The sequence below is a fragment of the Agelaius phoeniceus genome, chromosome 1, assembly GCF_051311805.1.
Source record: "Agelaius phoeniceus isolate bAgePho1 chromosome 1, bAgePho1.hap1, whole genome shotgun sequence".
Lineage (NCBI taxonomy): Eukaryota > Metazoa > Chordata > Aves > Passeriformes > Icteridae > Agelaius > Agelaius phoeniceus.
The window spans coordinates 2658941-2672299 of record NC_135265.1 but is presented as its reverse complement, the minus strand read 5'-3'; the positions used below and the strand labels follow the sequence as shown (position 1 = coordinate 2672299).

Below are 13359 nucleotides of genomic sequence, written 5' to 3'. Positions count from 1 at the left end.
AAGAGAAGAGAAGAGAAGAGAAGAGAAGAGAAGAGAAGAGAAGAGAAGAGAAGAGAAGAGAAGAGAAGAGAAGAGAAGAGAAGAGAAGAGAAGAGAAGAGAAGAGAAGAGAAGAGAAGAGAAGAGAAGAGAGAAGAGAAGAGAAAAGAGAAGAGAAACCTAAGCAACCTGATCGGGTTGAAGATGTAGAGGGATTGGACCAAATGGTCCCTCCAAACCCAATTATTCTAGAAAGGGTGGTGGAAGCAATGAAAATTCCAGGTCTACCCCCCCAGGAAGTGAAGCCAAGCCAGTAATTTCTCCAGGAGTCAGTGAGCTTTGCGAAGATGGTGAAATGTCCCCTGTTCATCCCTGGTGATTCCGGCCACAGATGCTTTGAAGCACAAGCACCCCCAAGACACAAGAGGTGAATTTTGCCCTTGAATTTGCTGCCAGCACAAGCAAAGCACCCCCTGTTCCCACTGGCCCTGTTGCACAGCACAGGGAGCCCTCACCTTTCACCCTGAGCCCTGCTGTGGACGTGTGGGGTCCCACCCGGAAGGTGACGGTGCCAATGTCCTGCTCTGTCACCTTCCTCAGGGTCAGGGTGTGGACCTTGCCCCTTTCCACCGAGATCTCGTTCATCTCGTTGTTCTGCAGAGCCACATCCTGCAGCTTCCACTCGACGTCCCTGGCGTTCTCGTGGGAAACCTGGCACCTGAAGGTGACATCGTCCCCTTCGGCCACCACCGCGTCCTTGAGGCCACTCACAATGGTCACATCAGGCTCTGCAAGGAGGCAGAAATGGGAAATGAAAGGGAAAGCATGGATCAAATCATGGAACCATGACTTGGGAGTCACCTGCTCCAAGCACTGCTCAAAGCAGGCCCAGGTTGCTCAGCACCTTGTGCTTCAAGGGTGGGGACAGCCTCTGAGAGGTTGTTCCATGCTCTACTTGAATAAATGTCCATTTGTGCAGCATCTGGAACAGTACAGCCTCCCAAATCCCATTTCAAACTCTGCTTTCAGTGTACTTGGCAGCAGGACAAATTACTTTTGTCATTTTTAGTGGCTTTGCCACTTCTCCCTGCTACGATTGCATATTGGTTTTTTTTAATTATGCTTGATTGGTCGAACAAGGATTTTGAAAAATCAAAATTTCAAAATCAAGATTTTGAAATTTGTTCCCTTTACACTGAGATATCTTCACAGGATAACATTAAAGCCTGACCCTCTCTATTGTATTTCTGTGAACAGATTTGCATTTACTCCACGCTGATGCCCCAAACCAGCCGAGGCCCTGGCTGGCTTTGTCCTCCCAGCAGGACTCACTGGTTTGGTGTGAGCACAGGGCTTCTGCACTGCAGTTTGCCTGAGCCCTGCTTCTAGGACAGCTGGACACCTGCGCAAGGATCATACAGACAACCCCCAGCAGGCAGAAGCTGTAAATATCCCAAACCCACTGGGGAATACCAGAGGAATCACAAAATCACTAAGGCTGGAAAAGACCTCTAAAATCATCGCGTCAAACCATTCAAAAATCTGCCCAGCCTCCCTCTGAGCAAGCACAGTGGATATTCCTACAACTGAGGTCACCATCTGCACAAGAAATGGTGCAGCTGGGTGTGATGTGCAGGGGATCTACGACGTGGGGTAGCCCGTGGAGATGCTGGGGGTGTTTGTTCCACACCAGTGGTCCAACCTAAGCTCTGCAATGATATTAAGGCCAGATGCAGCTGCCACATGACTGGAAGCTGGGTCTGGACCATCTGTTCAGTCCCATGCACATGATGTCAAGCAAATATTCCAAGCCATGAGTCACAGATTACAGCTGACATCCTCTCCTGTCCATCAAGTCAATCTTTGCTTTGGTGCATCCACTGACCATAAGATTTTAAATTTTTTAAAAATTTTAATTTAATTTTAATTTAATTTTTCTTAATTTTAGATGTTAATTTAATTTTTATAATTTTTTAAATTATATCCTATGCTCCCAATTGTGGCATTCACATTTTCTGAAAAATCCTTTCGACCAGCATTTTTCTCCTGAGAAGCTGAGAAACCTCAGAGAAAAGGAAAACAATTCTTATCTCATTTGCTTCTCCTGCGTTTTGCTCATGTGGGATGTGTTTGGACATTGTTCACCCACAGGTGATTGTTTCATTGGATTCTGCTGTGAGTTGTTTTCACTCTTTGGCCAATCAGGGCCAAGCTGTGTCAGGACTCTGGAAAGAGTCAGGAGTTTTCATTATTATCTTTTTAGCATTGAGTAAATATCCTTTCTGTATTCTTTAGTATAATTAGTATAGTATTCTTTAATATAATACAGTATTATAAAGTAATAAATTAGCCTTCTGAGAACATGGAGTCAGGTTCATCATTCCTGCCTTTGTTGGGGCTTCCCTACAAATACAACACACAGTAACTCATTTCATGTGTGTGTATATAACTCAATCACATTGGGAAATCTTAGAAATCTCCTTGTTCCAATAAACAGGTCTTGCCTTTCACGGTGAGCTTGGCAGAGCTTGTCTGGTCTCCAGCCTTGCAGGAATATTCCCCAGCATCCCCAGGCTGCAGGTGGTGAACACGGAGCTCCCGGAGGGTCCCATCCTGCCACATTTCATACTTGGAGCTGGGCTGCAGCAGGACTCCATCCTTCCTCCACTCCACTTCTGCTTTGCTGATGGAAACCTCACAGCGCAGCCTGGCTGTTCCTCCCACTTCCACCTCCTCGTTCCTCAGCTGCTGCTTCAGCTGGGGTTTGATGGCTGTGAAATGAGAAATAAATAATGCATCAGCTCTCTCCTTGTGCCAAGGTCTGCACAAGTCAGCACAAGGCACCCGGGTTCTGGTGCTGCTGTACAATTTTGCATTGTGGTGATACGATAATAAATGCATTTTTTCCTCCTATAAACAGAGGAGGAATTGTGTACATCCAGAGGATCAGAAATTGTGTACATCCAGAGGATCAGAAATTTCCCCAAATATTTTTATAGCCCATAAAGTCAAGGGCATCCATATCACATCATTTATGCATCTTCTCAGCATATTGGAAATTCCAACGTACAAAGGTTTTGACCAAGCAAAACCTGGCACTTTCTGTTTAAACCAGTGTAAATCTTTTGACTTTTACATAAATACTCCTGATTTTCAACAGCTAAATCATGTAAAGCTTTAAAATAATTTCTGATTTCTCATCTGTCTTTTTAAGACCCAGATCATCATCACTGAGTCCTTCCAGATGATGCACAAATGGACATTTATTGAAGTAGACCATGGAACAGCTCAGAAAACAGCTTGCCACTGATGGAAGCAAGGAGGGGATATCCATGGGGTGTGTGTGAGCAGTTGGAAAAACAGGAATCTCAGTGCCTGTGGTTCCAGTAAAAACACTACTGTGAGACAGGTAAAGCAGTCACTGGGTTCTTTCACCCACAGTTGACCCCGTGACTGCTTTTTGAGTCAGAATCAGCAAAAATGTGTTGTTTGAAAGGTTATGGCTTAGATCAAAGCCACAAATTCCACCCAACTTTGAGACAAACACAAACATTTCCTAGATGGTGCTGGCATGGCCCTGTTTGAGCAGGGAGGTTGGACCTGTGACCCGTTCTGTGATTCTGTGATCAATCACAGACATTATTCCTGGTCAGGTTAAACCCAGCATTCTCAGGATCTTCACAAGGAGATTAAAAATAGCAACCTCAAAATGCTTTTTTTAAATGATGTGTGATTTTGCTATTGATTCAAGTGAACCAGCAAAATTGAAAAGTGGCAAGAGAAGTTTTGTTAGTATTTCAAAATCCCCATGACGCAGAATTCCTTGCTTTTATCTTATCAGAGGAAGGGGTCAGTGCACTGCACTCTTTACAGGCTCAGACAGGAACCCTGTCCCATCAGATCCACTTCTCTGTACTCTGCTTTATGACTGGGCAGCTCTTTTCCTCCTTATCTTAACTTTTGGATTAAATAACACCTTTCACACAGTTCCACTAATGCCTCTCCTCCTCCAGCACAGGTGGTGCAGTGCTAACCATTCACTCTGAGGACTGCAGTGCTCTGCTGGTCTCCTGTGTCACAAGTGTAATCAGAGGCATCCTCTGGCTCTACGTTATGGATCACAAGCTCAGCTCTGCGCCCACTTAATTTAATTTGGTATTTGGCACATGGGAAGAGCTCCATGGTGCCTTTCCTCCACTCCACGGCCGCGTTATCCTTTGTCAGCTCACACTGGAATTTCACTGCAGCTCCTTCTTCTGCCTCCTCATCTTTGAGCTGCTTTTGGAAAAGAACTGGCAGAGCTAAAAGAGAAAAGAAAAGGATCAACAGCATTTTTTAGTGAAGCCTGGTTAACACAGACTGACTCCTGAAGAACAAGATACTCTGCTTTTCACTGTGATATTCCTAGGCAGGATCCATGGCTTTCTGATTTTCCTGGCACAACTAGGAGATCTTGCTGCATCAGAAGAAGCCATCTGCACCCATAACATTTATTTCTTTCATTCTTTCACTCAAATCCTTCCCAGTGGTGAATTCATTGGAGGATTTTACCCCTCAGTTCATCTAACAATGATCTCAAGAGCAAAGAACTTCAAAACTCCATGGACAGCCTTGAGAGGTCAGGGATGTCGTTGTCTCTCTTCTTCCAGTATTTGAAAGAAAATATTCTTTTTAAATATTCAAACAACATGTCCAGATGTTATGTTTAATCATTGCTTTTTCTTTAATTTCTCCTCAGGTACAAAGCTTGAAAGTGTTTCCTATTAGAGCCTAAAACTCAAACACGGCACTGGAAAAACAAAGCATTACCCTCTTCCATTCTTATTAAAAATTAAAAAAAAAAGTCCTAATATATCAGATGAAAAGGAAAATATTCATAGAGAATAAGAATAATGCACTTAAAAATATTCATATTGAAATGGTTGTTTTGCCTGTCGGAGGACCCTATTCCTTGAGGAGTCAGCTCACACCACGTACCTTTCACATTCAGAGCTGCCCTGGTTTCCTGATCCCCCGTGTCACAGCTGTATTCTCCTGTGTCTTCCAACCTGAGGTTGTGTATCAAGAGCTCTACCAGGCATCCCCTCTGCCTCATTTCATATTTCTGGCTGGGCTGCAGCCCCATGCCTCCTTTCCTCCATTCCACTGCAGCACTGGCTTTCGACAGCTCACAGCAGAACGTGGCTGTGCCTCCTTCCTCAAACTCCTTATTTTGTAAAGGTTGCTTAAATGTGATTGGAAGTGCTGGAAAATTTGAGAGGAAAACATTTCAAGAGGGCTTTAGTGCAAGAAGGATCCATTCCTACCATCATCCTTTCCTTCAGGTTTGACTTATTCTAATGATTCCATAATCCTGGGGATTATGCATCTCTCTGTCTTGGCAGAATCTTTCTTGAACCACTAAAGGAACCAAGAGGTGAGGACAGGCAAAGTTAGGAAAGATCTGGTCTTAGTGTTCACCAGAATGGCTTGGTTTGGGGTCTGAAGGAGTCAGACTTTCCTAAGGAAGAGTTTCCATGCCAGCTATGGATGCTTTAGGCAAAGATCGCTGGGAACGGCCTCTCTTACACACATCCCTGTCCCTTAATAGTAGTCTGTGAGTTTGCAATATCAAACAGAGAATTTCTGCCCCAAATAAGGTTTCCATCAACATACAAAAGATCAAGTTAGTATTGATCTCTTGGTAAGAGATCACAGTGAAGAGATAAATGGGAGGGGAAATCCAGATTTCAGTTAAGGATTGTACAAGGAGTGAAGGAACACAGGTGTGGATTCAAGATGTCTGCAGTCAGCATTTGCACCTGAAGTTCAAAGCCTCCAGTAACAATACAGTACATTCATGTACTCTAGAAATCTCTTATCCCCTAATTGATGCATCTCTAAACGTCCCAGGCAGGATTACACCCTGTTAGGCATCCCTTATCCCATTCCCATATCCAGCCACACCTTGCACTCAGGGCAGCAGGGTTCAGTGTATTTTTACACCATGACAACCTTCAAAGCCAAGTTGGTTGGACCTCTGAAAAACCTGGTCTAGTGGAAGGTGTCCCTGCCCATGGCAGAGGGATGGAAATGGATGATCTTTAAGGTTCCTTCCAACTCAGACTATTCAACTGCTTTGATTGCCATTAATCACTCCAGATGCCGCAAGAAGAACCTTTCTGCTTTGCTGTGTGCCACACCCATGAATAACATCTATTCTGGCATGGACCAACAACAAAACAAATCAAAGGCTGCAGAGAACACCAGGACAAGCTCCTTTCACTGCACTCCTCCTGAGCCAAGGGTCACCAGTGCCTACCATGCACGGCCAGCATGGCTGCTGTCCGCTGCTGTCCGGAGTCACAGGCGTAAATTCCTGAATCTTCCACTTCCAGGTCATGAATGACCAATTCAGCAGCACAGCCCTGCTGCCTCAGCTCGTATTTCAGACCAGGGTAGACAGTGACATCCCCTTTCTTCCACTCCACTGGAGCCTTGGGTTTGGTGAGCTCACACCTCAGAGTCACTGTGCCACCTTCTTCTGCCTCGGTGTCCTGGAGCTCTTGTTTAAAAAGGGCTGGTAGGGCTATAAAATAGAAATGTGACTTGGACCTGCTGCAGCTGGGGCTTGGGAAAAAGGAAGTAGAGGGGAAATGGAAGCACCAAAAGAGGTGGGTTTTTTTCCAGATGTGTCTAAACCTCAATTCTCTAGATTCAAACTATGAAGCTATTTGCCCAGAGAAGTAATAGGAACATCTGCAGAGCAAGAATGTGGCATTCACATTTTCTGGAAAAATCCCTTCGCCTAGGATTTTCTCCTGGGAAGCTGAGAAGCCTTGGAGAAAAATTAAAACAATTATTATCTGATTTTCTTCTCCTGTGTTGTGCTCCTTTGGAATGTGTTTGAACATTGTTTACCCACAGGTGATTGTTTCATTGATTTCATGTGAATTGTTTTGACTCATTGGCCAATCAGGGCCAAGCTGTATCGGGACTCTGGAAAGAGTCACGAGTTTTCATTATTATCTTTTTAGCATTCTGTCTGTATCCTTTGTGTATTCTTTAGTATAGTATTCTTTAATATAATATAGTATCATAAAATAATGAATTAGACTTCTGAGAACATGGAGTCAGATTCATCATTCCTCCCTGCCACGGGAGTCCCCACAAATACAATACAAGAAGAAATGGATTTCAGGAAGTTACATTTGCCATGAAATATATAGAACCTAATCTGTGATCTAAAAATGGAATAAGAGTTTTCCTGCTGTAAAAGCAGCCAGCATGCTGCCCTGACCACTGAGGAAGTGTCCTGAAGATCAGCAGGGAATTTTCAGAGTTCAGATTCCCTCCTAATACAGAAACTTGCAAGAGTTCAAACACCCTCTTAAGGCAGGGAATTTTAAGGGTTCAGATGCCTTGTTAAGGCAGGCCACTTGCAGGAGAGATTTTGATTATTCTGACAGCAAAATACAGAAAAAATGCACTTAGTTCTGCATTGCAATTCCCATTTTCTGCCTGGCCACTCCATGAGCTGCGTAGACCAGGCTATTCTGCACACCTCATGATTTACAATCTTTTCCTTAAGCAACACTAAACCACTGTTGGTATTTTAATTTTCAGAAAATATCACAGCCTTTTCCCTTTAGTTTTTTACCATTGACTGTCAGCGTGGCAGTTGTCTGCTGATCTCCACACACACAGGTGTAAACTCCAGCATCCTCCTCCTCCAGCTCGTGGATAATCAGCTTTGCAACAGCCCCATCCTGACTCATTTCATGTTTTCTGCTCTCTTTTAGCACCTCCTGCCCCTTCTTCCACTGCACCTCGGCAGGTTTTGTCAGCTCACACTGCAGAGCAGCTGTGCCATTTTCCACAGCTTCCAGGTCCTTCAGCTCTCTCTTGAATTCTGGAGGCAGCACTGGGGAGTAAAAGAGTTACCACAGAGAGTGTGAATGTTCCTTAAAATGCAGCTTGGTGAGAGAGGTTTCGTGGGGCAGCACCAAGCCCTGATCCAGGTCAGTGGAACACGATGGAAAAACTTCCCCAGCTTCCCTGGCCACTGGATCAGGGCAAGGAAAGTGAGATGAACCAGCACAGCTGAGGGGGACAAACACCAGCAGGGAATGTTATTCCCAATTCTACAAAAGGAGGACGCACAGAGAATCCAAAGGAACCAAAAGCCCAAGCAAACAGAGACAGGAACAGACCACAGAGATTTGGGCAGGTTTGGAGGACACTCACCCCAAGGATTACATTACTATGAAAGGAACCAAAAGCCCAAGCAAACAGAAAGGGACAGGAACAGACCACAGAGATTTGGGCAGGTTTGGAGGACGTTCACCCCAAGGATTACATTACCATGAACTGTTAATGCAGCTGTGCTGGTCTGGTCTCCACAGACACAGGAATAGTCCCCAGTGTCACTCAGGTCCAAGCCATGGACCAGCAGCTCCACAGCACGTCCCTCCTGCCTCATGCTGTACTTGGGGCCCGAGGTGAGGATGTGCTGGCCCTTCCTCCACTGCACACAGGCAGGGGCTTTGCTCAGCTCACAGTGAAAAGTGGCTGTTCCACCTTCTACCCCTTCCTGGCTGGTCATTTCTTCTTGGAAAAATGGAGGCAGAGCTGAAGGATGCAGGTAAAATGTGTTACAAAGTGAGGGTGTCTCCAGGGAGGGGTGAGGAAGTGGCAGGGGAAAGGTGTGAAGGTTGTGACAGAGGAAAGTTGTCAAGGATGGGTGAGCATCAGCCAGAAAGAGAGGAAAGAGAAATGAAAATATCCTTGTGGGAACAGACATCCTAATCATTTTGGATTTACCCTGGCATCCTATAGCAAAGCTGCACGGTCCTCAACAGATTTACACCTGCTTTCTACCTGGTTCCTCCTCAGAAAAAAAAGCAGAATACCAGCTCTGAGTTCCTCAATTCACATGTACTGGTGTCTTCCATGAACTTCATGGCTTTGCACTCTCTTTTCCCACTCAGAGCTGCCCTGCTGTGCTCTGACTGTTGATACAGCTCCTTACTCATCCTCACTCCTTCTTCCTTGAGATACCCTTGAAGAGGAGCATCCAGGACTCACAGATTCTTCTAGACCCCAAAGGAAATCTCCAGCTGCTGAATTCCAGCCTGGGTTCTTGTCTCAGAACACATTTTTCCCATTTAACATAATTCTTGTACCTCCTGCTTGAAATGGATGTGGTGACCTTCACGTATATCCCTCTATTAACTAGGTGGGATAATGGGATATTTCATCTGTTTAACAAGGTTGGATATCGCAGATCTCAAAATTAGTGTCCAGTATTAGAGACTTAGTTAAAATATCCAGGTTAGAAAACAGGCTTAGCTCTGATTTGGCACATTTCCCATTCCAGCAGTGTTAAGCTGAAACACCAGCCTTGTTTGTCCAGCAAATGGTTCTTCCAACAAAGGAAGACCAGAAGGTCACAGAAAGAAACTTATTATTTCCTTAGAAAAATCAGTCTCCTAATGGAAATCTATCTTTGGGCATCAGGACAGAGATGATGGGCACAAAACCCAAAATGGACACAACTTAATGCAGAGGAAATTATAGCTAACAGAGCCTTATTCTGGATACTCCTTATTCCCTCTATTAAAATGGTTGGTATTGAGAATTCCAGAAAGGAATGGCAAAGAGCAAACAGATTTGTGGTTTGGAGAAGAAATGCAGGAAAGGTAAGACCAAAGAACAGTGGGGTTACATGGTAGGAAAGGAATGGCAGAAGGGAAAGAAGAAAGGAGAGCAGGCTTGTGTTTAGGAGAGGAAAAGGCAAAAGGATGGCACAGAGAAATGCAGACAGGTATTTTCCAATTTCCACAGCCTGCAGGGAACATTTTCAACTGAATGGAAGTTCAGTTAATAAGGATGAAGAGACAGATGTGGAAAATTGAACAGCTCAGAGCAGGGGACAGAGGTTTGCAGCCAGGAGAGAGGAGGTCAGGGATGGCTTTACCCTGTACTGTCAGGACAGCTGCAGTCTGCTGCTCTCCACACACACAGCTGTACTCTCCTGCATCCTCCTCAGCTACTGCATGGATCACCAGCTCTGCCTTGAGCCCTTCCTGCCTCATTCTGTATTTCCCACTTGGTTTGAGGATCCTCTGGTCCTTCTGCCACTGCACTGGAGCAGCCTTGGAGAGCTCACAGAGCAGGGACACTTCTCCACCTTCTTCTGCTTCCTGGTCCTTCAGCTCCTCCTTAAAGAGTGGTGGCAGAGCTGGAGGATGCAACATGGACAAAGGGACAGCAGAAAACCAGAATTAAAACGCTCATTTCCATTTTGAGATTATTTCCCCTCTTGCCTTTTTTTCAGACTATTATAGATGTTCAAAGCCATAACCAAGTTCAGAAACTCTGCAAGTGTCTTTCTTTGAGAATAATGTGGTTTCAGTCACCCTGAGGGATCAGTTCCCTGAGTTTTTGTTGTTATTTATAGTGAAAGAACAAACCAGAAAGACCCAGACCTCAGATCAACATCACTCACAAATAACACTGTTGCATACAGAACTGTTTTACCCACAAAAATGTCATTTTTTGGAGGCTGCTGTTGTTAGTTTCTGGTTTGTTTTTATTAAACTGTCACAGCCCCATCTATAGAAAAGCAGACAGATATCCAAATAAAACTGCTCCTAGTTTTAAACTGAAGTTTGAAGGGCCATTACGCCTAATAAGAATTTTATATTCTTACTACTCCTCATTTTGGAAATCATAACTCAAAGACAAAACCACCTGCAGGAATTAAGCTCTGGAATGATAACATTTGTCTCACTCTGCATGTCTGACTTCTATAAAGAATCTGGAGCCTTCAAAAAAACCCATGGCCTCCTCTTTCTGCTAACCCAACCCTCACTTCTTCTTTTCCAGTTCCTGGGGAAGAGGCACCTCAGAGCCCAGAGCTGAGTTTTGGAGTAACTGTGGTGGACTGAAGTGATCTATGGGGTCAGAGCTGGAAAATGCAAATATCCAAGAAGAAGAGACTTGCACAGATGGAAACTTCGCATTTTCTCCTTTTAAAGGACAGATTAATAACGACCATAAAATTCACCATGAGTGACTCTTTCTCAGAAAGAAATAGAATGAAGAAGAGGAAGGGACAAAAACAAACTACTGACCCAGGGAAGAAACTACTACATTTCAGAATTATGTCTATCTCAAAAGATATTTATCAATTTTGATAAGTTCTTTTTACCATGAACTGTTAAGGTTGCTGTTGTCTTCTGGTCACCACACACACAGGTGTAATCTCCAGCATCTTTTACTTCTAGGTCACAAATGACCAGCTCTGCAGTGGTGCCAGACTGTGTCATTTGATATTTGTCACTTGCTTTGAGCACTTTGGGCCCTATTTTCCACTGCACTGCAGCTCCTTTGGTTAATGCACATCTTAGGGTCACTGATGCTCCTTCTTGGGCTTCTTCATCCTTCAGCTTTTCCTTGAAAAGCACTGGCAGGGCTGGGGATGGAAAACCAATAGAAAGTGTATTTAAACTAAATGTTCAGCATTGTGAATTCTCAGCTGAAGTTCAAATCTGGCCAAATCAGGAGGTTGAGGTTACCACTAAAAATGATGCCTCAGGTTTGAGCTTTTATATTTTCAGATTCTGTGCTGCTTTAGTGTGTGGGTCTGAGCTTCACATCAGGGCATGCTGAGCTCTGTGCACAGAGCAGGGAGACAAAACAATTCCTGCTCCAGCTGGGCACCAAGGACAAATGATCCAAATCTCAGCCCAAGAGCACAAACCCCGTGGGCTGGAGAGAGAAAAACAAGCAGGGTGGGACTGCAGGGGCTAAAGCTGGAATGGGACAATGAACTGCAAGATGCAAATGGAGCAGAACTGATCCCAGGGAGAGACGCCGGGAGCGCTGGTGCATTTTGGGGCCATTTTGGTTCATCTTGGGTGCAGCCCTGGCTGGGCTCTGGTGCTGCCCAAGGTGCATCCATGGAGGCCTTTTAATAAATCTCTGCTTTATCCTTTAGCTCTGTCTAATCTCTGTTCTTGGTCAGCCTTCACAAAGCATCACAAAGACCTGGAAAACCAAATCCAGCAGTGAGATAAGGAGTGCTGAGATGACAGGCCAAAGTACAAAATTTAAGGTAGAATTCGAAGGATTTATCTCAGGACAGAACATTTCATCTGCTCTAACATTTCCTGGGTGTGGAACAATTCCCTTAAACCTACAACACAGCAATGTCTCTGCAGGGAGACAGTCCTGAGCTCAGCTCCCTTTTCAGCAACACCAGACAAAAAATAAACACCTGAACAAGACCTGGACACAAGTTCACAACAGGTGGACACTCCATGGAGGTTTCAAAGGAACAGAAAATGGACAATAATCTGCATTTACCCTTCACTGTCAGAGAGGCTGTGCTGTGCTGCTCCCCACACACACAGGTGTAATCTCCTGCATCCTGCAGCTCTAGATCACGGATTTCCAGCTCTGCCAGGGCACCCTCCTGCCTCAGGATGTATTTTTCACTTGCCCTGAGTATTTTGTTGCCTTTCTTCCACACCACAGCTGCAGCCTTGCTCAGCTCACAGCTCAGAGTGGCTGATTGGCTTTCCATGGCTTGCAGGTCCTTCAGGTCTTCTTTGAAAAGGGCTGGCAGGGCTGAAGGTCACAAAAGGACAGAGGACATTAAAAATGACATGTGGCACACAGGTGACAGGAGGGGTGGGTGGTACAGAAGCAGAGAACACTTTAGGGTGGAAACAGGGTGTTTTCCTCATCATTCTGGGACATGGGACAAACCAAAAGACAGAAAAGCAGCCTGGATACAACCAGATCTTACAGAGAGTTTACAGATTTAAAGAAACAACTCAGCCACAGGTGGACACACAACCAATATCAACAAGCTGGCATAGAAACCCACAATAATACAGAGATATTATTTTTACCATGCACTATCAAGGCTGCTGTTGTCTCCTGCTCTCCACACACACACGTGTACTCTCCAGCATCTTTCAGTTCCACATCCTGGATAAGCAGCTTCCTGACCGTGCCCTCCTGCTTCATTTTGTACTTGTCACTGGCTCTGAGCAAAGTGCTGCCCTTCCTCCACTCCACGGGGGCAGCTTTGGTCAGCTCACAGCTCAGAGTGGCTGCTTGACCCTCGGTCACCTCCTCGTCCCTCAGGCTCTCCTGGATGCCTGCAGGCAGCACTGAGGATGCAATGGGAACAGGGTTAAAGGGAGCAGCAAACACAGCCTGCAGGTGAGGGCATGGCTGGGATGCCTCAGGTTTGAGCTTTTCTATTTTCACATTCTGGGCTGCTTTGGTGTGTGGGTCTGAGCTTCACGTCAGGGGATGCTGAGCTCTGTGCACAGAGCAGGGAGACAAAACAATTCCTGCTCCAGCTGGGCACCAAGGACAAATG

General features: G+C 45.1%; 1 protein-coding gene across 1 annotated transcript in view; it reads right to left on the bottom strand.

Moving 5' to 3' along the window:
* Positions 1 to 13359, bottom strand: part of OBSCN (obscurin, cytoskeletal calmodulin and titin-interacting RhoGEF) — a 181517-nt gene that overhangs the window by 92188 nt on the left and 75970 nt on the right. The window contains exons 45-55 of the mRNA XM_077184731.1: positions 12881 to 13144; positions 12330 to 12593; positions 11173 to 11436; positions 9937 to 10200; positions 8322 to 8588; positions 7618 to 7881; positions 6280 to 6546; positions 4956 to 5222; positions 4013 to 4279; positions 2483 to 2749; positions 494 to 766 (exon numbers count right to left, since the gene is read on the bottom strand). Of these exons, the coding sequence (XP_077040846.1) occupies positions 494 to 766; positions 2483 to 2749; positions 4013 to 4279; positions 4956 to 5222; positions 6280 to 6546; positions 7618 to 7881; positions 8322 to 8588; positions 9937 to 10200; positions 11173 to 11436; positions 12330 to 12593; positions 12881 to 13144 (2928 nt within the window). The remainder of the gene's footprint in view (positions 1 to 493; positions 767 to 2482; positions 2750 to 4012; positions 4280 to 4955; positions 5223 to 6279; positions 6547 to 7617; positions 7882 to 8321; positions 8589 to 9936; positions 10201 to 11172; positions 11437 to 12329; positions 12594 to 12880; positions 13145 to 13359) is intronic.